At 30.7% G+C, this 25140-nt stretch overlaps 1 protein-coding gene across 1 annotated transcript in view; it reads left to right on the forward strand.

Annotated features, from left to right (window-relative positions):
• LOC137929409 (uro-adherence factor A-like) overlaps positions 1 to 25140 on the forward strand; it is a 71467-nt gene that overhangs the window by 35625 nt on the left and 10702 nt on the right. The window contains exon 3 of the mRNA XM_068772340.1: positions 12578 to 12952. Within this exon, the coding sequence (XP_068628441.1) occupies positions 12600 to 12952 (353 nt within the window). The 5' untranslated portion in view covers positions 12578 to 12599. The remainder of the gene's footprint in view (positions 1 to 12577; positions 12953 to 25140) is intronic.

The raw sequence follows: 25140 nt of genomic DNA on the forward strand, positions 1-25140 counted from the left end.
AAAACAGATTATATTTTTCAATTCATAATTCTTATTTTAAGAGCATTATTTAAACTAGATAGGATATTAAAATTCAATTTTAAAATGTAGTCAATACGGAAAAATTTGAAATGCACGATCTCCGTACATTTAAATGAAGATATCACGTTGATTCTTAATATTAAAACAATCAAAAACTTAGTCCCACGCCAAACACAGCGTGTGAGAACTGTGCTTAAGGTTACAAGATGTGGCAACGACAAATCATGTTTGATAGATAACTTTAACATCGTGAGACATTCGAATAGGTTTTTAACAACAATATCAATAGGCGTTACTGAATCGTCAATTTTTGGACTACCTTCTATAGTATTATTAACAAATCTTATGAATTTCCATAAATGAAAATCGCAGCATTGTGTTACAGCCTTTTATTCAACAACACGTAAACATAGGGCATATATATTCACTTATTTAACAATACTGTTAACGTTATTCAAATATATATTTACTGATATATAAAGCTGTTCACCTCAGTTTGAAACCATATCCCTATTTACAATTATTCGTAAGGAATTTACAAACAGTCAGCATGGAACAACTGCTCTCGCGCACTCTCTATTCATTCCTCATTTATTGTTCTTGCTATTGAAAATAAAGAGAACTTATAAAAACATTTTACAGTGCATCAATCCTGTACACATAAAAATAAATAGATAAAACAAACGATGTACAAGTAAATTAAAAATATAAGTTAATTTTTACGTTAAAAATTTCTTCAAAGGATTCTATGTATAGCTTCATTTGCTGCCAATTAATGGTTTCAGAAATAATAAACAACGTTTTGGTAATACAACAAGAAAAATTGTTTACAAAGCCCTGAAATTTTACGTATTAAATTTTTTTTAACTGTCCTCAGAAACTTTGTACTGCCGGAAGTTATTGGCCTTTCGCAATCTAAACTAAAAAAATTATGTGGCCTTTAGAATAATCACTTTATACAAAGTTATATGAAATTGCTTAAAAGCTTTTTGCTTACAAATGATCTGTCTATTTACTCTTTTAAAACTTTCACATCTACAACCAATCACATCTATTCGCATAAGAATAATACCATTATTGTTTGTTTATACGATATATACGATGTAGTATGTATAATACAGATTAAAAATTTTTAAACTACTAATGGGCGATAAGGAAGACGTTTTTTTAAAAATCGAATTAAATACACAGATTAAAATAACCATTATGGCGGTCATTAAACAACGCAATCCCGTGGAACTAGTTGCCTCGGGCCGAAACCAATTGTATGCAGATTCTATTGCGTGTTGCAATTCGACCGGCATGATCGGAATTACCTAATATTAAGCAGTGACTACAGCACGCTTCGCTCTGAATCTCTGATCGTGGCTCTTGGTGGTTATTTGTATGACCACAAGCACGAGGCTCATGCTAATTTAGACCCTATGGCCTTCGTAATACGTTACCTGCTTAACAATTGGGTGACGTAGTAATTTAAGGTTATATTACATTTAATCTTAAAAAGTAAAACTAACTACTTTAGTCTTAAAACATTAGTTATATTTGTATATAAATAAAGAATTAAATAGATTTTGTTTGATAGGTAAGAAAAGGCAATTTGCGTCATTCCTCATTGAAACAAATACTTTGTTCGCGATTTATATTCATTACATTTATTATCTTCTTAGATCAAGAGGAAAATTTCGATAACTATCTTACCTTCTTATCCTCATTGTTATTCTATTGACATTTGCTCCATGGTCTCTGTTTTACCTATGTTACAATGAAGGAAATTTGTATTCCTTGTGAATTTAAAATGTTCGAATAATATGCTCTAAGTTCTTAATGGTTCTTTTACCTTTTTTTACCTGATTTTGCGTTTAATAAAAAGTTCCAAATAAACATAATAAAATCAAAATTTAATGATTAATTTTCGTCTCTAAATCTTTTCTCATGATGTTTACCTTAAAGGTAGGTAAAGTAATATATACAAGTAAATAACTGGCCGTGTAATATTATGTACTGTATATTGTAATTTATGGTTAATTATTATTTATTATAATATAATGCCTGAATTATTAACTCTTAATAAGAAAATAACATATAGTGTTGGGATTATGACGGGTATTTTTGAAATAAATTATCTTAACAGGAAGATCCAATAAATGCAACAAAAACCCGACGCACTTTGCAAAAAACAAAACCTCGAAGAATCCCCTGCCTCGGATGATGTCACTTCTCAATTCACGTCACACCCGGATGGGATTTTTAAGATCCCATTCATACATATCTTTTGATCAGTAGTTTATATTTACTTTTCTACAAATATTCTCTTATGATTCATAATTTATAAAATCAGATGATAGATTTTGCCTATAGTAGTAACTTCGTTTAAAATATTACGACATACACTCTCTTAAAATTATTAAATTGATATTTTTCATATACATGGTTATTAATTATAGATATTAAATATTTAAAGGGACTTGTGAATGCATAGCTTATTTGCCAGCAAAAGGCATTAAAACTTTTTCACCTATTTCTAATCACCTGAAAAAAAATAAAGAAACCACTCTGAAACTCAACGGAGTTTTCAATAACTTCTGGCAGTGTAAAGTCTGCAGGGACAAATAATAAATAACAATTAATTTTAATAAGTAGTTATCCGAATTTCGAAAACGCTTTTTCTTATTATATTATATATTATCATTACGTTATTATTACTTCTGAAACCATTGATTTTTGTACAGGATACATTCACCCTTATAACGCTATAACAAATTATCTATATATAGTTATCAGGTTGTTAATTAAATTGTGGTAATTAGTTTTTATTTTTGTACTTTAAGTGAGAATAACCCTCAAGTGGAATACAATTCTCTCACAGAAACAAGATGGCAGATGAAGCATGTGTTTCGTATTTTCCTATCTCAAGATGCACCGGCTTACTTGCTTTGTTTGTTTTTCTTCACCTTTTCCAAAAATATATGATGTAGTACAATTGCGTACATAGACTGTTTATCTTCTAAAAATATACTTTTACTATTGCAATGGATGCGTAACGCTTATATAGAATTCGGAGTTGTTACATTCAAGTGACCTTCATGTTAATAAGTGCAAACGTTACATCACAAGCTTCGTTAACGTAAAAGTATAAGACCTTGACGAGATTGCCAAAGTTGGCGCGAAAATTTACGATTAAAGTTTCTCAAGTGATGTTTGATGATTTTTGAGGTTATACTCTTCAGTTATGGCTATTTCTAATTTGTACAATTAATTCATTGCATAAATAAACCTACATGGATGTTGTACCAGCGCCTAATGACCTCAGTTATAATAAAAATAAATAATAAAACAACATAGGATAAAAAGAAATAAGATGATATAAGCAAAATATGTTAACCGTTAATTGAACTTAGTTCATAAAGAAAAATAGAACGGGCGGTTATCAAATGTCAGAGAAAAGGTTTATAGGGCGCACCTAACTTATCATGCATCCCGTGTATATGTATATATATATATATATATATATATATATATATATATATATATATATATATATAAGTATTAGTCGGAAAGTCGCTGGATACAGGTAGCGCAAGATCATCGTTCGCCGATTGCTGTGGGCATCTACCGGCTGATATGATGATGATAATGGTGAAGTTAGTATTATTATAAATATTAGTACTAGTTGAGCAAGTGACTTCTTCCGCGTTGAATTTAACAAAGAAAATTTAGTTCATTTTGTTTTTATAATTTATAGAATAAAAGTACCCTAACTTACTTCTTATTATAGCAGCTACCTAACAGCGTAAGTCCCGTCAAAATCGATCTAGCCATTTAAGAGATTAGGAACAAACATACAGACAGACAAAAATATACTCGTATGTCTGTAGTAAAAAACGGTTATTTTAATATTATAAACAGTCACACCAATTTTATTCGTTTGTATAGATACAACCAATTTAGTGTTTAAATTTAACAGAATCAAATTTAACAAGGTCACTTTTACAAATTAACAAAAATTAAGAGAACAAAGGCAAATGCGGTGTGCGCCTACTATAAGACATTAGCTATTCGTTTTCGTAACAACAGTATTCAGCGGCATGCGATACAGTTAAAAACGGCAAGCAAAATATTAGCCGTAACAAGTAAACACGATACAAATCGGTCAGGAGGACGGGTGATACTACGAAGTCCTATAGATTATCTAGACAACATTGCAAAGCCTGTTTTCAACTTTCACAGCTGCCCCGGCAACTTTGTTTGGTCACGGATATTCTGATCGAGCGTCAACATTTAAGTGTGGCTAATTAATAATCGTAGTGGGCCATTCACCGCGGCCGCTCTCAACATCGGCCTTCAGGTCATTTAGTCACTGCCTATTTTTAAATGGCCAAATTTAGCATATGCTACAGTAAATGGGTAGACAAAAAATTTCGTTAAACTATGAACGATTCTTTTAACGAAAGTGAAATACTATTTTCGACTGCGTTAGCTATCAACTTAATTTATAACAAACAAGTTTTGTTCTCGGAGGCGAAGTGAGCCATGACAAATTAACTATGAAATACCACAAGGAAATAGAACCTTCCTTATTTACAATCTACATAAATATACTCTGTTAACTATTTAATTATAATAACTAAATTATAGTATAGATTGACCACGTAGTTTTACTTAAATGTCAAAATTTTGTCTGAAGCTCAGGTACGCGAGCAATTATTATTCATTACAAAAAGCTTACTAGTAATTAATTTTCTCACTCGTATGTTAAAAAAATTAAAAAGAGGCATGATCCTCTTTTGTACAAATTTATGACATGACCTCTGTAGTTAAATCAACATCATATAGCATCGAAATAAGATGACAACGAAAATAGACAATGACAATTTCATTAAAACTAAATAACATGTCAAATAAATATTAATTTAAAGAAATTGAAAAGAAAAACATAAATTATTTATATAATAATTTTAACCATAAACATTAAGAACATTGAGAGTTTAATTACAAGAATCTACAAACTAAAAATTATTAAAAAAAAGAGTAAGCAGTGCCAATACTTCAGCAATAAATAATAACTACGAAATAATACAATACAAATAAAGCGGATAAGCAAGAATTAGCTGTTAAGAAAAACTTCTAAATATTACCATTTTTATTAAATATTTATAGTTGAAATAAATACAAAAAGAAAAGGATAGTGAAATAGGCTAATTTCTATATAATTCGTACAAAACCAGACAACGCAAATGGCTGCAAAGTCGCTAATATCAACGTATCTTATTATAAATATATAAAACAGCTGTCGCGCAACGTGTGGCCTTTCAAATTGCATGTCTAAGATTCTTGTGTGGTACAAATCACACGCATTCCATTAATTATTTATTGTAGCTGAAGTGTCGCACAATGTTTCGACTTTGACACGGCCTAACAATAAATAACTTACTGACAGTAAACTACCGCGCGATCAATCGATGTAACATTTTATTACAGAAAATATTACGACTTTTAAAGGCCTAGATACAATACAAATAGTTAGTTTTAAAATACTTCTTCACAGTACTTCAATGTGCAAATATTTCATAACACATTTATATATAGTTTATACATATTAATTTAAAAGAACTGTCTAGCTTTTCGCTTGACAGTTCGCTTACCAAGTGTAAGCATTATGCTTTTATTAATTTTCTAATTTTCTATAATGATATATACATCGTGACGGATTTTCTTATTTATTTAACCGTAATAAAGCCTTTTGGCACCTATTAAAATAGCTTAATATAGATTTATAAACATAAGCTCTCTATTTTTTATTCAATTGTCTTGCTAACTATATTATTCTAAATTAAAAGGTAAAATTTAACAATCATATGTTACTAATTATAAAATGATATAAATAGTAAAAAGAAAAATATACAAACATGTTAAAACATTTTTTTTAAACTTAAAAATACTTAATTGATTGACTTCAATTGTATACGCACTCAATAGCACGCATGCATATTATTCTTTTAACGTGAAGTCACTGTTGTTGAAAATATTTATATACAGGCAGATTCCGTTTGTTGTACAGTGAGAGATAAAATAAAACTTTATTAAATTTACACTATACTCGATTATAGACTTCGAATTTTTTTATTTATTCTTAAATACTATTTATGAAAAAAGACCAAGCATAAAGAATTCACTGCCTTTACTATGAATAAACAATAAAATATTTAAGCTATTGTATATACTACATATAATGAAATTTCTTTTATATTTGATCCTTTTTCTGTATATTTATTTATTTATGTATAGTACTTTACATAATTTACAATTTTTATATTCTAGTCACTACATAATACTTTATTTTTTTAATTTCATTCACATTTCTATATTCTTCTTTGCAAATTTGATTAGCACTATAGTATTTCCCTGAATAAGTTTCCCGTCTTTTACTTTCTTCAATAGGACATTTTTAACAAGTTACATGGGACACCTTCATATTAAGATGGATTGTATGTGCCTTCATCATCTCAATAGTTTTATAGTTTGAGCGGACTATAAGATATTATGATAGTTTGCATGACCGTAACTTTTTTGGGTCTAGATTGACACTTGTTTTATTGGCAATTATAGATTCCGTGAGTATAAGAAGGCAGAGCGCAGAAGGTGCTCAACCTAAAAATTGTTTACTTATCCTAATTCGAGTGCCACTTCGGAAACCTTAGATTGGGCGGTTTAGGTGGCTCCCATAAACTTAGATTGCTTAGCGCTTCATAGAGTGACCTAGCGTAAGACGTCAAAGCTTTGGCTGTCAATTCGCGTTTAGCATTCCGACTCGAGGGCGCCCAAGAAGACTGAGTTTCATCTTGGTAAATTGCTACTGCTTGACTGGCATTACTGCCACTTCGGAAAGCATGCTTATAGTATATTCAAGTGGTTATAACAATTCCCACCAAATAAACACAAGGAGTGTAGGATTATTTACGTTAAATATTACAATATTTACATTAAAAAAATAATGGATTAATATTGAAAAAAAAACTAAAGAGTTTTTCATCAGAAACTCACCCTTTATACGAAAAGGCACTAACATCAATATTATTGTTTACATGATTGTTTTCTTCGTCATCTGAAACTGGAAGCCATCGCTGTCCCGTGCGGACGTCAATGACAGAGGCAATTTAAAAAACGAATATGTCATTGAATTTTTTTTTTCGAAAACTAACATGTGAGTGTTAAAAATGCCCGGTGGCGGGAATTATGTGAGGTGCGAGCGGTATAGGAAAGCTCCGCGAACTCCCCGTTCGTCACACGCGCGATACTATTACACGAGATCCCTGGTCATAGACTCTAGAAATAGACCGAGACAACATAGATTAAGGTAAGAGGAAATCAGCTCTTATTTACAATCTGTACGTATTATATTCAATGGCTCGGGTTACAACGCTTCAATGTAATTTTGTTTTACAACGTTCCGTATGAATGGATTTTACCTTAGATATAATATAGTTTTTCAGCCACAAGACATCTAGTTTTGGACATATGTCTCTTCCGTATATTTCGAATATAACCAGTTGGAAGCGGTTTTCATATAGCGTCTCTCGCCGATCTTTAAAGTACATTATTCACTCTACTTACTTGTAATTGTAATATTACAAAAGATCGTGTTTTAAACTGATACCGACACCAAAAATTTGTTATAAACAATAGCCGGAGACGAAATCACGTAGAAACGTAAACATAAACACACTCGAATTCCTTAGCTCCGTGAGCAGGAGACCCACGGAATCTAAATTGAATTGAACGATTACTGGTTGATTTATTAAAGCCATATCTTTTTTCTCTAATAATCTGTCGCTAGTTGTCTTTCTTCTATTTCCATGCGTCAGTAAGAAATTGCCATGAGTATGAGAATTGTATACCCTTTTTAATTATTATAAAGAGTATTAAACAAATTAATAAGCTACTAGCTTGGCAAATAGATCCTAGTAGAAGCATCTTCAAAGGTTTACAATTGACTGTTTATACTTTAAATGATTGATTTATTACATTTTTTGCGTTTTGTATTGGTTCATATCGGTTCATGCTGTCGACGTCTGTAGTTATATTTAAGTTTTTGATTATAAGTAATAACATTATTATTTTACTAAAATTTAGTAAAGGTATTTATAGATATTCAACATTAAAAAAAATCAAAATATTTATGTTTAAAAAACTAAACTATTTTAATACTTTTCATTATTATTCATATATTTTAACTTTGTATTAATCACAATTATCATAGAAATTTTCGTTTCATCTAAAGAAATCAAACATTAACTTAGAATAAAATCATTATGATAGCTGCTTGCTAATGATATAGTCGTAATGGCTGAGACTATGAAGGACCTGGGTGTAATACTCGATTATCCCTATAGAGCCTCCGGATAAGTTGGCTTTTAAATAAACATGGATACGACGAAAGTGATGTTTAATATCCATGTCGTGCCTACTCAAGTAGTTGTGTAGTCGCTGGATGTGGGCAGCGCAGGACCAGTCATCGTCACCATCTTTGGGGAATGACTATGCCTAGCAGTGGGCGTCCATCGGTTGCAAAAAATAGCCGTGGTGAAATTAAAAATCAATCATAATTTCTTTTTAATATAAAACATGACATTTTTTACCGAAAAATAAGGCAATGATTAGTTCTATGTTATCTGTGTTACACAGTAAAAGGTGGCTTGCCTCGTGCGACAGTGCTTGTTTCGAATCTAAGGACATCCGCTGTCGACGTTCGTTCAAAGTACATACATACGAATAGTCTCTGCAATTATTTATTACTCTATAATTTATTATGCAAGTCGATTGAATAAGCAATATTTTTCCTACACAAACGTTTAAATATTAATCTTTTTATTTATCTTATTCGTTGTTTAGTTTCTAACTGGTATAATAAACATTGGTGCCAACAGTAATCGCGTACTGCAATCGACTGAACGTTATGTAGTCTAGCCGGTTCCGGTACGTGGTATGTACCGGGTACAACCCTGGTATGGTACAGAGGTTTGTTAGTGTAGCTTGATGCAGACTTGTCTTGTGTAATACTAAGATACCAATGTACATTATGTCCTAAAGGTATGGAAGTAAATGCGATAGAGATCGGAATTTGAATTTTTTAAAATATTGAAAGAAATACGTATGGGAGACGTAATCACGTGTACTATTTGTTCTTCGATTTTAAACTAATATATGGAATCCCTAATAATATATTGATATCGATTTAGATGACACAATATTTAATTAAAGAAAATACAAATGAAACATTTAGCTGAGCAATATTTTTAAATGGAATTTTGTCAGACACTCACACAGCAAATTTAATTCAAAAACCTTTTTTAATACATTATCCATTTATGATTACTTATATCACTTACTATGAATTATACGTCACGACAGGAATGCTAGAAGAGTTCATTTTTATACAAACTACAATCAGATTGACATATCACTTAAAGCTACAAGAATTCCAAACACGTTTAGTTCTGAAAAGAACTCACAACAAATTCAGACGGAGTTTTTATTTTATGGTCACTTTTTTAGTATCATTTGTTTTTTATTGCTTTACTATAATATATATAACAGTATTAAGCAATTTATTCCCAAGCTTTATTATCATATAAATAACCTTCGCACTGTCATTATCCTCAATTCAAACATAAGACGTCCACTGCAAAACAAAGAAAAAAAATTAATAATGTTTTTATATTTATTACAAAATAATTAAGACATATTACACGGGAGCGTTTTGTAATAAGCGCAGTTGACCACAAAAGTGTTGCTAATTTTTGAACCCTCGAGAAATGTATAACCGGCTTATCTTTAATTGTTGTGTTAGCCTTATGTACGTCACTATTTTCTTATACTTATCTATATCCTTATGCCCAGAGATCAACTGACAATTAGTAAAAAAAAGTTTGTTTACAGGCCTTAAAAGAAGGCTCAAGGTTACGTAAGACGGTAGCGTAAAACCTGACTTCGCGAAGTTCGGGGTAGGTCTATACAATGGGGGGCAATCAGCTGATATGAAAATGATATGCAAGTAACATGTTTCGAAAAGTTTTTTATTGTGGTTTTAAAACTTTAATATTGTAACTGTTTTGTAAACAAACGCAGATTGTGTAATATATAATTATTTATAAATAATTCATGTAATTGGCGATGGGAAGGTGAACGGCCTAGTAATTTACGGCGCAAGTTTCAGTCCGGTGGCTATCGTCAAATCTTCTAATTGCACCAACCGCTTTTGGTTACTACCGGACACAAGGACATCTGGTATCATTAATGTATCATTATTCCTACTGTGTTTACCATTAGTAGACTTAATAGATCTATAAAATGAGTAGAGGCTGATTTTATTTTTGCAATTATAGTTTCGCAATGTTTCCGTTTTACCTCTTTTTTTATCACATAGCAATACCGGATCAGAAAAACTTTATGCAAATGCCATAAATAAAAAGTATGTTTTTGCTCTACTATGATCCTTTTTCTTTGCATCTAAGTATTCATGTAGATACACCTGTCCCCCGATTTACACGGTAGATACGTTCCTGAGAAAAACGTGTAAATCGAAAATTAAAAATTTTGAAGTCAAAACCGTGTAAATTAAAAAGCTTGCAGAAAATGCATAATTTTGCTAACAGTTGTGATTTTTTTTAATATTTTTAGGTGGACACAGAAATAAATATAAAATGCATTGACAAGTTAAAATATTTAATATATTACGGAGACACTGTTTCTTTATTTAATTACAATATACATTAAACAGAAGAACAAAAAATAAAACCAAAGGTGTTTTATTATTCTTTATCACTGCCAGAAATAACTCTCATTCTTTTTTTCGGAATCGAAGGTTCGAATTCTCTTTCATCACTCGAAGTTATTTGTGCCGATTCAATGTTTGAAGCAGAAATATTTACACTATAAGAGATGGTAATAAAATCGGTTATTAACAATTGCTTCGAATTTTTTGTAAGATCTTTGTAAACTTCTTCATATTTAGTCAAGTCAGCACATAAGCTCGGGATTCCCCGTGAAATGTGTACACAGCACACGTGTTCAATCACAGTAGCATTTAGTAGAGTGCGATAAAAACCAAAAAAAAACTCATTTCGAAAACCGTGTAAAAGCGAAAACGTGTAAAACGAGTACCGTGTAAATCGGGGGATAGATGTACTTAGTTACTGAAGTTATTCAGTTAAACCTCCAGGGGTTTACGAAAATCTGAAAAACAGTAATCATTGTGAACAATTCGTAAGCGGGTATTATCGAAAATTTATCTGTATTCACAAGCGATGAACTGATGCATTGGCTTGTCCTCACCTACCTATAAAGGCCTATCATTTTTAAGAAGGTCAACGACAGTTACCTGAAAAAACTATTCAGATTTTGGAAACATGGTGCAGAGAGAAAAAAAGTAAGAAAAATCTCTAGGAATCTTTGATGTCGATAATATTAAAAGAGAATTTTAGACCAAAATAACAAGATTATACCATTTATGCAAAGGAACCAAAAATTTAGACTTAACGTAAGACTTTTTGACTAGTATTTATAATTTTCTTAATAAATTAGTACAATTCACTTATACAATTTTTCTTCCCGGTCTATTAAACCTGAGGTCGACCTAGTATTAAACATTTTATTATTATTATTGTTTAAGACACGGAAAAATCTCAATAATTGCAAAGTCTGACTTTGACGTGACTTTGTCGTGTTTGTTGTTTTTAATTTATCTAAAACAATTTACAGTTGCCAATATTTTTACCGGGGAAGGAATATGCAAGGCAGAGCATTAACTATGTTATACTATACTGGATAAATATGAATAAAATTACCATATTTTTTATTCCTAAAATACACTATATTTTAAATTCCAGTTGTTGTAAATATTTACTTTAATAACAGATTAATTATTTGTTCAGGGCGATTGGTTAAATGTATAAATCATTTAAAGGGCGAAGGGGCTCATTTGTAAAAAAAATCTTTAAAGCTTTTACATGAACTTTCAAGCAAACTGCATAACGTGATAACTGCGAAATATGTTATATTATTTACTTTTTCTATTGGAATGGAACTGGCCAATAACTTTTGGCAATGTAAAGTCTACAGGTACAGATATAAAACAACAATTAATTTTATACATAATAATATAATATTATTAATACATAATTAACCGATTAATAATACTTTGGAAACTCTATATATTGTTTCTAAATCCATTGATTTTTAGGAAGAATGTACCGTACTTACTTGAGGGCTAATGAGCTATACATTCACCTCTTTAAGGCTTTTAAACTTTTAAACAAATACTCTGTATATTTGACGTATGATACTCAGATGGTCACAAATGTTAAGAAACATTGTTACTTTTATGTTTATAAACAAATCAGCAAAAAATTGCGTGAAAATAAATAATATAAATTGAACTATTATTCATAGATCTTAAAAATCATTTATAACCGGAAACATAAAATTAAAACGTTCTACACTTAACTATGTTATTAAATAATTGATACAAATATTTAATGTGTACTATTACTTGTTTCAGATGTCAGTCAGCCCCAAAGGTAATGGATAGAAGCCACAGCAGATCGGCGTCCCCACGGGAGCCGGCGCGACCGCAGCACAGACCACCATCCCCACCATCTCCACCACCAGCCTTCGATAACAGAGCATACGTACACGACGAGTATGATCCAAACCACAACGACTCCTTCACATCAAGCGCACCGAACCAAAATGGTCACAGTAAGGAGCCCAACGGAGACACCAAAACTCTGGAGGCGGTCAACTTGGAGCTAATTAACTTAACGCCTAAGAACGGGAACACGAAACAGAAGAAGGATGTGGAGGTAGACATGAATACAAGCAACCCCTACGACGAGTACTTCGTACCGGTCAATGAGCACAGGAAATATATGAGGTTTGTGGTTTCTTTTTTAACTCCTTCTAAGGAGGTCTTATCGTGACCTATAAGATAAGTAGATAAAGTTTATTTTTCACTACAATAACACACATACAAAACAATAACAAAAAAAGTGAAACTGATGACAAAAAATCTACACACAACATGACATAATAAAGACTTATAATTGATTAAAATAATATGAATAATGTAATTTATATATGTCACAGAAGTATGAAATATACTACTACTTATATTACTACTAATCACTTAGCAGGCGAAACTCTGATTCAATGCAGACTGTCAATGGCTTTTCAGTGAAAAGACTGGTGTGCTTAAAGCCCAACGCGCCAAATGCTATTTTCAACTGACTACATAGTCTTCGCCGCCTAGTATAGTACCGTTAAACGCTTTTTCTATCCTTTCCATCGACAAAACCAAAGTTCCTTCCACTATCGAGTAACTCACAATGCGGTAGCGGTAAAAATCAATCGGTTTTTCTGCAAAATATATTGATAACAATGATATTACTTTCCGGTGCCCCTAATATTTAGCTGTCTATAGACAATTTGCAATGTCTGTATAGATAACTGGGTCTACGGAAATAATCTATCGCATAATTGAATCAATTATTTTTTTTATATTTCTTATATAAAAGTGTTAATAGTAAAAAATGTAAATTGCACAAGATTACCTCACTTTATTGATAAATCAATATCAATTATTCCAAATCACTAACAGCTTTTGCATTTTAATTTAATGACGAACACAGCAATACCCAAGTACATCGTTTCAGCATATAGACGACTACTGCAAGGCATAGGCCTCCCCCAAATATATTTATGGGGGGGATACACCGTAATCGCCACGCTTGGCAGGCGGGTTTGCGATTGCAGTGTGGTATTATGGTACGCAGAGGACGCTGCTACCCATACTAAGAAAACTTGTTTGTGAACTGTGGCAATCCTGTATTATTAATGCACAAAGTGTGAATTATATGTTACCCTGTATCCCGGGAATAGGACTCGCGACCTATGATCGCAAGTGTCATCCTTCTACTGTTGGGCTACCACTACTCAAGTACATTTCTAAGTAAATTTGTTACTATACGAGCACCACTTTCATTTTATTACCATCTAACGTTAAAAACAGAAATTTTTACAAATTTTTGTAAAATATGATTATAAATCTCAAACAAATAATATTCATATATTGTCTTGTATATAATTAAAGTGTTTTTGTTACATTTTAATTTTTCTTAGATTCTTTAATTAACTTTAGATATCACTTGCTGATACATGACCATAACAAGTTTTTTTTTAATAACTAAGTAATAATTTATCATTTTCCATTTCGCTTTTTATTTCTCCGAATTATCATGCAATTAATATAAATTATGAGAAAATTTATTTCAAAATCCTTTTATAAAGTAAAAGATCATTTTATTAATATCTAAGTTTGGATATACATTGCTATATTCGTAGTAAGCTTAACTACAATATTTGTCAAAGTGATCATAAAATATTACTAGAGTAGTTATATAATAGTCATATATTATTTTGTAGTTTTTGAGATGAGCTTGGCAACCTGCAATTATTACAATGAACCTTTAACTGCGCGGTGTTTGAACCACTATTTCGCATCTGTAGAGTTTGTAGGTTTTGTCATATAAGTAGTACTAGTAGTAGTACTGCCTGTACAGTATTCGGGCTAAATAATAGCCATTAATACATAGAACAAAATGTTTTAACAAAACAGTGTTTGTAAAAATTGCTATTCACTTATTAGGACACGTATAGAATCCCGGTAACCATGTGTACCAAATTGTAAATGCGATTGCAAGGGAGCTCAATTTGATTCTAGTTAATAAAAAAATTGAGTTCATTTTTTATTACTATATTTCATCCAAATGCATAATAATATGAATAAAATAAAAAATGTCTCTTTCAAAGTTCTATTGACCACCCCTTTTGTGTAATTTAAATGGAGTGTATGTCTTTGCGTACAAAATAAAATAAGTAACCACTTGGGCAAGTTTCTTAAAATAGTACTGAATGTCTAAAACCTACGCCACTAAATGAGGTTAAAGCACTTTTTTAATGGCGGCTTAATGTACTTTAAGGAAATGTTACTTTTTTTTCTTATCGATAATTGTCAAAGATATTTTAAAAACTTTACATAAATACTTAACCTCAAATCTAGTTTCAACTTTTTTATTATTTCAACTACTTCATATTTTTACAACTTTTCTATTTTCATCAAACCGACTCTATGAATTTCTGTCATCTGTCAGTGATCAAAATTGTCCGTTAGGCGCTTCTTTGACTTCTTGCGTAACTAAGTAAAAACTCAATTTTCTGATATCACGACCTCGATAAAATGTAAAATTTATTTTTATGTACTATAACTTATTCAATCAATAGTAGTGCGGTAATTTCCTATCAATAAATCATTTATTATTAACTGTTAACTATAAAGGCAATTTTAGCAAGATATGTGTAATATTACAGTTAACCTCAAATGTATATGCTGTTAAATATAGATTAATTTGAGGAAAAACATTTATAACTTCTAGCTAGCTAATAGCTTTTTAGTCTATGATCTGTACACATACTTCAAAATGGTTGACGCTTGAAATGATGAAATGTTAATCGCTTACTATCTAGTGAACAATAAAACTAAAGGCTGCAATGTCGAAGTTCGTCGCAGCTGTAAATTATTTATAACGTCTTACATAATTCGAATATTAATAGCTTTATAACGGTACAATGCTATTTATGTAATGCTGTTTATAGAAAAATGCTTGTTGCAAATGACAACTAGCATAAACAAGTTGAGACAAATTATCGAAACATTCTTAAAAATAAATGCCAATAATTCAATGCAATTATTCTAAACGCTGTCTCACAAATCGTAAAATGCATTTCATATTTTTATATAAATATCTAATATACAGGGCGATTACTTATACGCGTAAAAACTTTAGGAGAGCTTAAACACTATTTTCAATCTACTCGTATAAGTTGATCACTATGAAATATGTTACATTGATTAATTTTTTCTATTGATAAGCATAGGCTAATATTTTCTAACAGTATTTGTACTGCAAGGCGAGATATTAAACAATAATTAATTTTAGTATGTAGTGATCCTAATTTTGAAAAGCTTTTTCTTATTACCATTACTTTATTTGTTATTTCCGAAACTGTTGATTTTTGTATAGGATTTACCATACATTAATTGACAGCAAATACTAATCATCCTGTATATCATTTTCGAATTATAAATCCGTTGAATGAACTCGGTTGTGTCATGCAACACAAGAGAACGCGGCTTAGTGCCGGCTTGTGTAAGTGTGACCAGTGAACTGTGATATTATATTACACAATGAAATCTATATTTTTAGTCACGTATCATATTATTTGAAAACATACGTGACAAACAATCATTTTGAAAATATCGATACGAGAAAACACATAAATAAAAAACATAAAATCATTATAAATATTCGATCATTATTGCTCTAGAATCATACTACATATAAATAACCACTTAATAAGCATGATTCTAGATAGGAGCGTTGATGGAGTTTTTACCGCCAATTCTCACTTTCCGAAGTAGTAATCGTGTTAGCCAGGTCCTCTCGGGCACTTTTTAATTGCAAATCGTATCGTTCGACAGCTCAGACCACAGTCTTCCTTCGAAGGCCCTTATGTCAGAGCTCCGCGTTATTCCAATTCGGGTAAAATTCCATGTGACGTAACGGTCCCAGCCGAGGTGATCAATGAAGCACTAAAGCCAAGTTACTTAAAGTGTAGGCTATGCGTCTTCGGTGTTCTTTCTCGTCATCCTCACGCAAAATCTTTAAATGTCAATGAAGCACTTTTGATGAAGACCAAAAAACAACTAAATCAGCATTAACTAAAAGAAGGGACTTAATGTGAATTTTACTGCCGCAGTTAAAAGAGCTACTTTTATTGTAATTCAATTTAAAATTCGATGAAATAGTTTAAATATAAAGTTACTACGAAATACTTAAACCACCAAGAAACCCTTTGCTTAAATTTATTTTGTTTATAAAGCTTAACCAATATTGTAATTCGAGAAAGTATTCGTATATTGTATAAATTACCATTATGTCTTTCGCATGTACATAATATGTAAAAAAACAAAATTGTTTACTTTATTTGGCTTATAACTGACCTAGGGACATTGGATCCAAACGCACAATTTATTAAAATAATATTGCATTATCTTCTATTGGTACAATATGAATAAAATTGGAAACCGGTTGTTAAAACACAACTTTACGATAAAAAAACAACCGAGCGGAAATTTTATGAGACACGGATACGTGAAACATTATTTTACATTACAATATTGGCTTGAGGCAATATAAAGGTATATAAAAACTTAAAAAGCTGAATCATTAAGCTTTACGAATAAAGTTACGTCGTTGAACTGTAGCAAATTTTTTGTAACACTATCACATAAAATTAACTTCAGATTTACCTGATGGCAAATATCTGTCTATAATAATACGATGCTATCTGCGATTATCATGGAGCGTCCGCAAAAAATGATCTAAAATTCCAGCGGCCTCCCAATCCACTATAATAACTAACTAATACCCGACCCGTATGTCCTCAAGAGATTGTTTTTTTTTTACCTGGCTTACACTGCTGCCTAAATTCCACAAGTTTGAGGGGGCAGAACGCAAGGTGCTCAGCTCTGACCTCTGTTAAGGTAGCGAAACTTTCCGCTCCCTGTGGAGCCTCGGATCGGGCCGTCACGTACTACAATTTCATCGGATTGATCCTCGAGAGAGCCATAGTAATATTGCAAACAGCATAAGTCTGTAAAATAAAATTGTTTACAGAACTATTTAATAAACAAACTGCCCTATCGGAGGAATTCAGACATTTTAATACAGTTGTAGATCATTGTATATTGTGTTCTTCTTGTAGTTTTGGCAAAAGGCGTCGAAAGAAGACATTAAAGTTTTCCCCAGTAAGAGTTAGGTATATATTTCGATCGAGTTGAATCAAGACTAGGATCTTATGTAACACTTCATGTATTCTTGTAAGTTTCAGTAAGACACGAAACAGTACTTCTCATAAGTCAGCCTGTAATTCTTTCCTACTAGATAGTTTTATTACTAGATACATCTGCAATGTGACAGCACATGCCTTACTAATTTAATCTGAGTAATTTCCTATTATTATACTATTAATGGTATTTTTATTACCTGTGTATTTAAAAACATACTATGTTTCGTTCTAGTATTAGCTTACATACTTGTAAATGAAACACACATTACGTTGATCTCAAAATACATCTGATTTCTCAGAATTTTTTCGAAAATTCTTATTTTAAAATACTATATAATTTTTTATTGTAATACTATTTATCGCCTGCCAAAGTATATATGTAGAGATTATTAAAATACTTTTAGGAACGTGAGAGGGTGACCTCGGGATGCCTGAATGGCGTATTTGAATTTTATAGCAACTCAAACCACCTAATTATATACACTTAATAATTTGAACACTTTAATTAAGCGAAATATTTCATGGTTTATCTATAATTTGATATGTCATAGAACTCTGTTAACAGGAATTTTAAAATGTGTGGGTTTTGTGCACCTGTCATTCCTGATTATTCCAAGTTTCAATCACAGAATTTAACTTATATATTGCTATACATGATATTTATTAAAGTTAATAAAAAGTTCTTAAGCTTATTGAATTATTAATGTGTGCTTGATGAAGTGCGGTGATTCTTTACTTAATAAACTTCGTGCTTAAGCATAACGAAGGTCTGAATCTGATTTTACTTTTATAACGTGACGTCACCTAAGGTCGTCCGAGAACTGGCAGCTATCTTTAAATTTATTTAAAACTGTAACGACCAATTATGTCGCGTGTTAAGTAAAAGGCGATTTGAAAGGTATGCAGCCAGTGGCTTAATGACTGTCGCAATAGTTCCCCGCCTTAAATGGAAACATGTAACGGGTGTTCTATTTAATAAGAGCCACAAGTCTGCGAGCGTTAAAAAGTGTAACGGGATTCATAAAAAAAGTTTGCGAAGCAATTAAGATACTGTCAGTACAAATTTGCAGACTACACGGAGGGCTTTAAGGAATAATCACCTGATAAAGCCTTGCAATTGACAAAAAAATAGTCAATTACTTGAACATTTAAGTAATTTTTTTCACTTCATAAGTTTTTTTTTATCAGCGGCCATCAATAATCAAAGATTTTGTCTATACAATAACGGATTGAAAGTAATATTTGATATATTAAAATGAATCTAAAATTATTGTTTTAAAAATTTTAAAGTTTACATACATTTCTATGCCTTGTACATTTTTTAATGTGATTTAGGCAATTTTGTAAGAAATAATAAATTTCTAGTTTTAAACCAAATAAACAAAATTATGTTATTCAAGCTTTATTGTGGTCCTATTACAATGGCGCTTTAACAAGCGTAATGATTGTACGAGATTTGCCACCTCTTTCTATTAAGATTTTCCTTGCACTTTCGAAAAGGCAAAATATTATAATATGATACATTTAAATATATATTTAAACGTGGTTTTTTGGTAACAATTTTCTCAAAATACAACTGGCAAGTTCGGATAGTTGATTCTATCAAGACGAACCTAGCAAGAAACTTGATAGAAGCATTTAAAAAAAAATTCTAACTTTTAGGTATTTAAAATTAAACAAAGAATAGGTAAATATTTCAATTAATTAATTTACATTAGTTACTTTCACTTTCTTTCAAATAAATACTTTTATGTAAAAGTAAAAAATATGTATTTTCGAAAATACACTCCACCTATTCCGATCATCAAGTACTTTTGTATTGTGTAGATATTAAATGTGTCAAATCAATAAAATAAATTTATTTGGACATATACTAGGATTACATAAGTTCGTAGAGGCAAAGTCAATCCCACGCACGAGCTCGAACAGCCGGAAATACAGGAAGTGAAGACCTCACGACATCATCGCTATATTATGCAACGCAGCACATAAGCCACGGTCGTTGCACTGAACACACGTTTTTTCCTACGTTCATAATACAACAGTCTAGCTCGCTCTACCATCACAGACAATGTCGGCTTAACATCTGGCAACATTGTAGTCAAACTTGTACGATATATTTAAATCCAGAAACATATTCCATTTTTGAAATAACAAATTTGAATAATACTCTTGGAATTGCATCACTGGTTTAATAATCCTAATTTATATTATGAATATGAAAATGTCACATGAAGCTTATTTTTATATAAATAGGAAAAAAGATAAATCGAACAAAAATTTATTATTTCTAATTGCACCGATACAAATGAATAACTAAGTTTTAGTATTCTTTGTAATGTAAAACTATATATAAACTATTATAAATGCACCTAAAAAAGGCAGTAAAATAAAAGAATCCTTTTTTTATTTGACAGTTACAACCAAATCATAAAAGATGGAATTAACAGTATTAATAACTAACTTTAAAGAATACATAATTAACTATATTTACATTGGAAATGTAAATTTTTAGGATTTGAAAATAAAAGAATTCTAATCTAATCCAAAACATACGATTTTTGTAAAATTTCTTTAACCTTACGTGTGTTGTCCATCAAAACGTCAATACAAAAGTGTCTGTGAATCCTATTATAGAACTTTCCACGAATGTTTATTCTACAATTTATACTTTATCAAAAATATTGAATTAGTTATAATTATTCTTTTAAAATGCTATAACGGTATTTCTTTCTCTGTTTTTATACTAAATAATCCTTTTAATATATCGTATGATGTGTGTAATTTTACTTATTTGTTCAGTTAGTCGACTAAGGAAATAAGTAAAATTACGTACATATTTAGTTCAATACTAGTTAATCGTAAGTTATAGTTTGACTAACTCCGGTCGAAAGTCACAAAAACGCTTTAAACACAGTCTAACAAACACGACGCCTACTTTACGCTAAACAATTAACCTCTTGTTTCTAGAAAGCCGTCTTTATACTCAACAAGTCGGACACAGCACAAAACCTTCGCATGGTCTGAAAGAAATTCCACACAATATATCAACCACAATGCACAAGCGACTTCGGACTAGAATCTTGACAGTTTTTAAGTCGTGTTTGTTTTTATCTATGTTAGAAACGGTATAGTGAACATTCATACGTTGAAACTTCATTTTCATTGTACTTTAATGAATAATTTTAATTCTTATGTAAAAATGTTCCCGCTTAATTTTTATTTATCTAATTTTAAAATATGTTACATATTTATAAATACACTATGTATCGAACTCAAAATAAATCGAAAGAGTACGGGCAGTGGCGTAGCTAGGGAGTGGCGAGCGGAGCGGCCGCACCAGGCACCACAAGCAGGGGGGGCACCAAAGTTGAAAAAAAATTTTTTGAATTTTTTTTTTAATGATGAATAATGAAATGTTAAAAGAAAAATGAAAACCATAATTTAAAATAAATAACATAAAAAGAATATCGAATTTTACTATTTTTGTGCTAAAAAAGTTGTTAAATAATGTGAACATTAAAAAAAAGTAAACGGTTACAAATTATAATATACACAGTGTAAGTCTTTCATTCGCAAAACACATGAAGTGTTTTTAAAAGGGCCCTAAATCACAAAAACACATATCTGTTTCAAACTAGTCGATACTATTGATTTTGAAAATGTAATTAATGACTTTGCAGTCCAAAAAGCGAGGAATGTTCGTTTTTATATTTATTCAATAAATTTTATTAAGATCTAATGTTATTTTATATATATTTATTATAATTTTGAACCAATAAAAATAATATATTAACTACATTCTGTTCTGAATTTTAAAATTATTTAGATTCTTTGGGGGGGGGGGGGGCACCAAGCCCCAATCTAAGCTACGCCACTGGGTACGGGTTTTCCCCTCGGTGTAAAAATTATAGCCTAAATTTCTTTTTTTCAAACTATAGAGCGGCACTATTTCCGATGATCTCTAAAATTCTAAAAAAAATTTTTTTCCTCAAGTCGAGGCCTCATTTTGAGGGCTGTCACTTATTACGCGTGTATCATTACGCTTCTAAGGTCTGCATGAGTGCTAAATCGCAACTTCGGGAACTTCGTCAAAGATTTACTGAATTCAAAGCACATCCTGGGACTACATCATTTTTTTTTCAATTTGGGATCAAAATTTCTATCCCAGTTTCGACGATATAGGTATACATCATTCACGGCACACTGTTATCCAATTCCCCAACTCAATATTTCATCATGACAATAACATTTACCGATAGCTAAAGTATTTATTGTTCTGTGTTTTGGAATGTGTTTTACATGCTTATTTTTCTACTTTTTCTCGCATTATCATTATGATGCACGTTTTAAAATTAATTGACGCGCGCCTCCGTAATGGATCAAGGAGATACCAATTCAAAGGTAAAGTGCAATTGTCATTTGATATATCGGTACTTTTTACTTATGTATTTGCCATTTTTTTAAAATACATACATTTGTTATAATACTTAGGGATTAAAAAGTATAAACAGCTACAAATTGACCAACAGCCATAAAATATCAAATTAATTATTACTACTAATATAACAAAAACTTCTACTGTAATCTAACTAAGCGGCAAACTTGTTTATATGTGGAGAAAGGGAATAGCAGTAGCTCATAAACTGTCAATTAATGTATGGAACATCCTTTATAATAATCAAAATATATTTCCATGCAAACTTTGTACTGCTAAAAGTTATTGGCCTACATTCCAATAAAGTTTCAGAGTGATCACTTGTGATTACTTTATTCGATACTTAAAGCGATTACTTTTATTTTCAGGGCATTTACAACTTAAACCAATAGTTATATTTACTTTAATTATACAAATCAGAAGACAATAAGCACATGTATAATCCTGATAATTACGTTTAACATGTTGTAATAACTTTATCACAATAAATATTATTACAGTTAATTACAAAAATTAAAAATTCAGTCATCAATAAAACAGCACCTGGAAATTTTAACAAATAATTTAAACTTTTCGTATATGTATTGTGATACTAGATTCAAAACATGTCGTGTATTGAACACGGTACCGCAAGGGCCACACACGACGCCACGAGACCTCTGTCATACTAATAAACGCTGCTGAATTTTCATTAACTTTTTTTTTACTACATTCGAATTTTGTTAGTTCTTAGCGACTCAAAAAGAGGTTTTAATGCAGAAAAAAGTATGAACTGCGTACACGGTTTTGGCGTTGAGATATTTAAGCTTTTTGCTATATACAGATGGTTGGATAACCATACATTTTATACTTATAAAAGTATAAAAACTTTAAACGAATAAATGTCTATTTGTCAGTAAAAAGCTTTAAACCCTTTTACATCTATTTAAGATTACTGGGTATAAAGTGATCACTCTCAAATATATAATATTAATTGATATTTTTACTCGGATTGCGATAAGCCAATAACTTCTGTATTTAATTTTATTACATAATAATCCACATTTTGAATAGTTTTTTTCTCAATATATATACTGTATCATTACGTTATTTATACACCACTTTTAAACCTACATATAACCAATCACTCTGTTCATAATTTGAAATGAAAACCAATTTTTTTATAAAAATCTTCCAATGAATTTAAAAACTGGTTGCCGATGTATTAATGTTATATAAACCACGAGGTGATATTTAAAAGACAACATAACAAAGGTCATCGCTTATTATTTTAAATCAGTTTTATTTACATTTTTTGGATTTTTTTTTAATTTATTTACTTTGTAATTCAATATCATTAAGACTATCTGTATCTTCGACGCTACAGCATTCTGATGTTAATCTTAATCCAAATCTAAAGTTTTTTTTTTTCATTAGGTGCATTTTCTGTCTTGTTTTTAGCCTCCTCTGTTTATTTTAACGTTTAAAAAGGAATTTAAAAGGTTTTTAACGTATTAATTGGAAGATTTTAATCTGTATACATTAAATGACATAAGATGAAGTCTATTTACAATCAAATATAATGTATATTATTTGCGAAAATAAAAATGACTATCCCATCGTCAAAAAAGATAAAAGCATTGTAAAGGCATTGTAAAGGCATTGTAATATAACATAATGTTTGTCTTGTCTTGTCGCAATGAGCTTGCTTCCATAACCACACGACTTTGTGCTTATTTCGCATTGGGTCTTTTTATTGGCAACGTTTTTTGTCCTTTCGTATCCCCTATTATATTGAGGTCAGAGACTTTTTAATATTTTTTTTTCAATTTATGTTTTCTTATCACTTTTTCTGTTCTTTTTACAATTTTGTTTAATTTTAGGACTCTAACACAGTTGTCATATTATTTGGATATTTTCTTTATACTTGCAAAAAAATTGTTAACTATATACCACGAGTCTGTAACAATTTTTTACACGTGTGTTTTAATTCTCGAACTAAAACACGTACGTTAAAACTTATCATTGTGACATCGCTTGATTTAAAATTATGCGTGATATTTCGGGCAGTGCCAGAATGTCACAAGTGAGTTGCACAACGCGGTGTTCAATGTTTGAATGCTCCGGTTTAGTGTTGCGATCAGATCGAGCATAACGACGATTATTTTTCGCTTAGTATACAACTAAGAAAAATTTCAAAATGACCTGTAGAGCAATAACTATCTTTAATGCAATAACTTATGACAAAGTTTGATTCAAGTTCTTAATTTAAAAAACAGTGTTAAATATCAATAACTAGCTGTCCCGACTGTTTTTGTATCGCCAGATACTATTAGCCCTTCGCATTCTATTAAAAAAAATGTTATATTTAGTCTTGCCATAAATATTGTTACAAAGAAAAACATTTTTTTATTGCATGTAACATTTATTACTATTACGGTGTTAGTTTAATACATTTATATAAAATCATCAAAAACATATAAAACTTATTCGAAGTGTTTTTCATTGGCTACAATCCAAAACTTTAAACGTTGAGGCCATTTATCAGTAACAGCACGCGCTCTTTCTGTAGTTATATTCTTCACTACCAATCGTAGAGATTGTTTTAGACAAATTATCGTGACGTTTAGAGCAAGCCTTACTCTCCAAAAGTGATCATAAATCATAATTCAGTGAATTTAGATAAAAAGTAAGTAAAGGCACTCTTCGGCTCTAACGAAATCCAAAATGACCCGGCG

This window comes from Battus philenor, unplaced genomic scaffold, assembly GCF_028537555.1.
Source record: "Battus philenor isolate CCGP_79_NKW_IND1 unplaced genomic scaffold, ilBatPhil1.0.hap1 SCAF_5, whole genome shotgun sequence".
NCBI lineage: Eukaryota > Metazoa > Arthropoda > Insecta > Lepidoptera > Papilionidae > Battus > Battus philenor.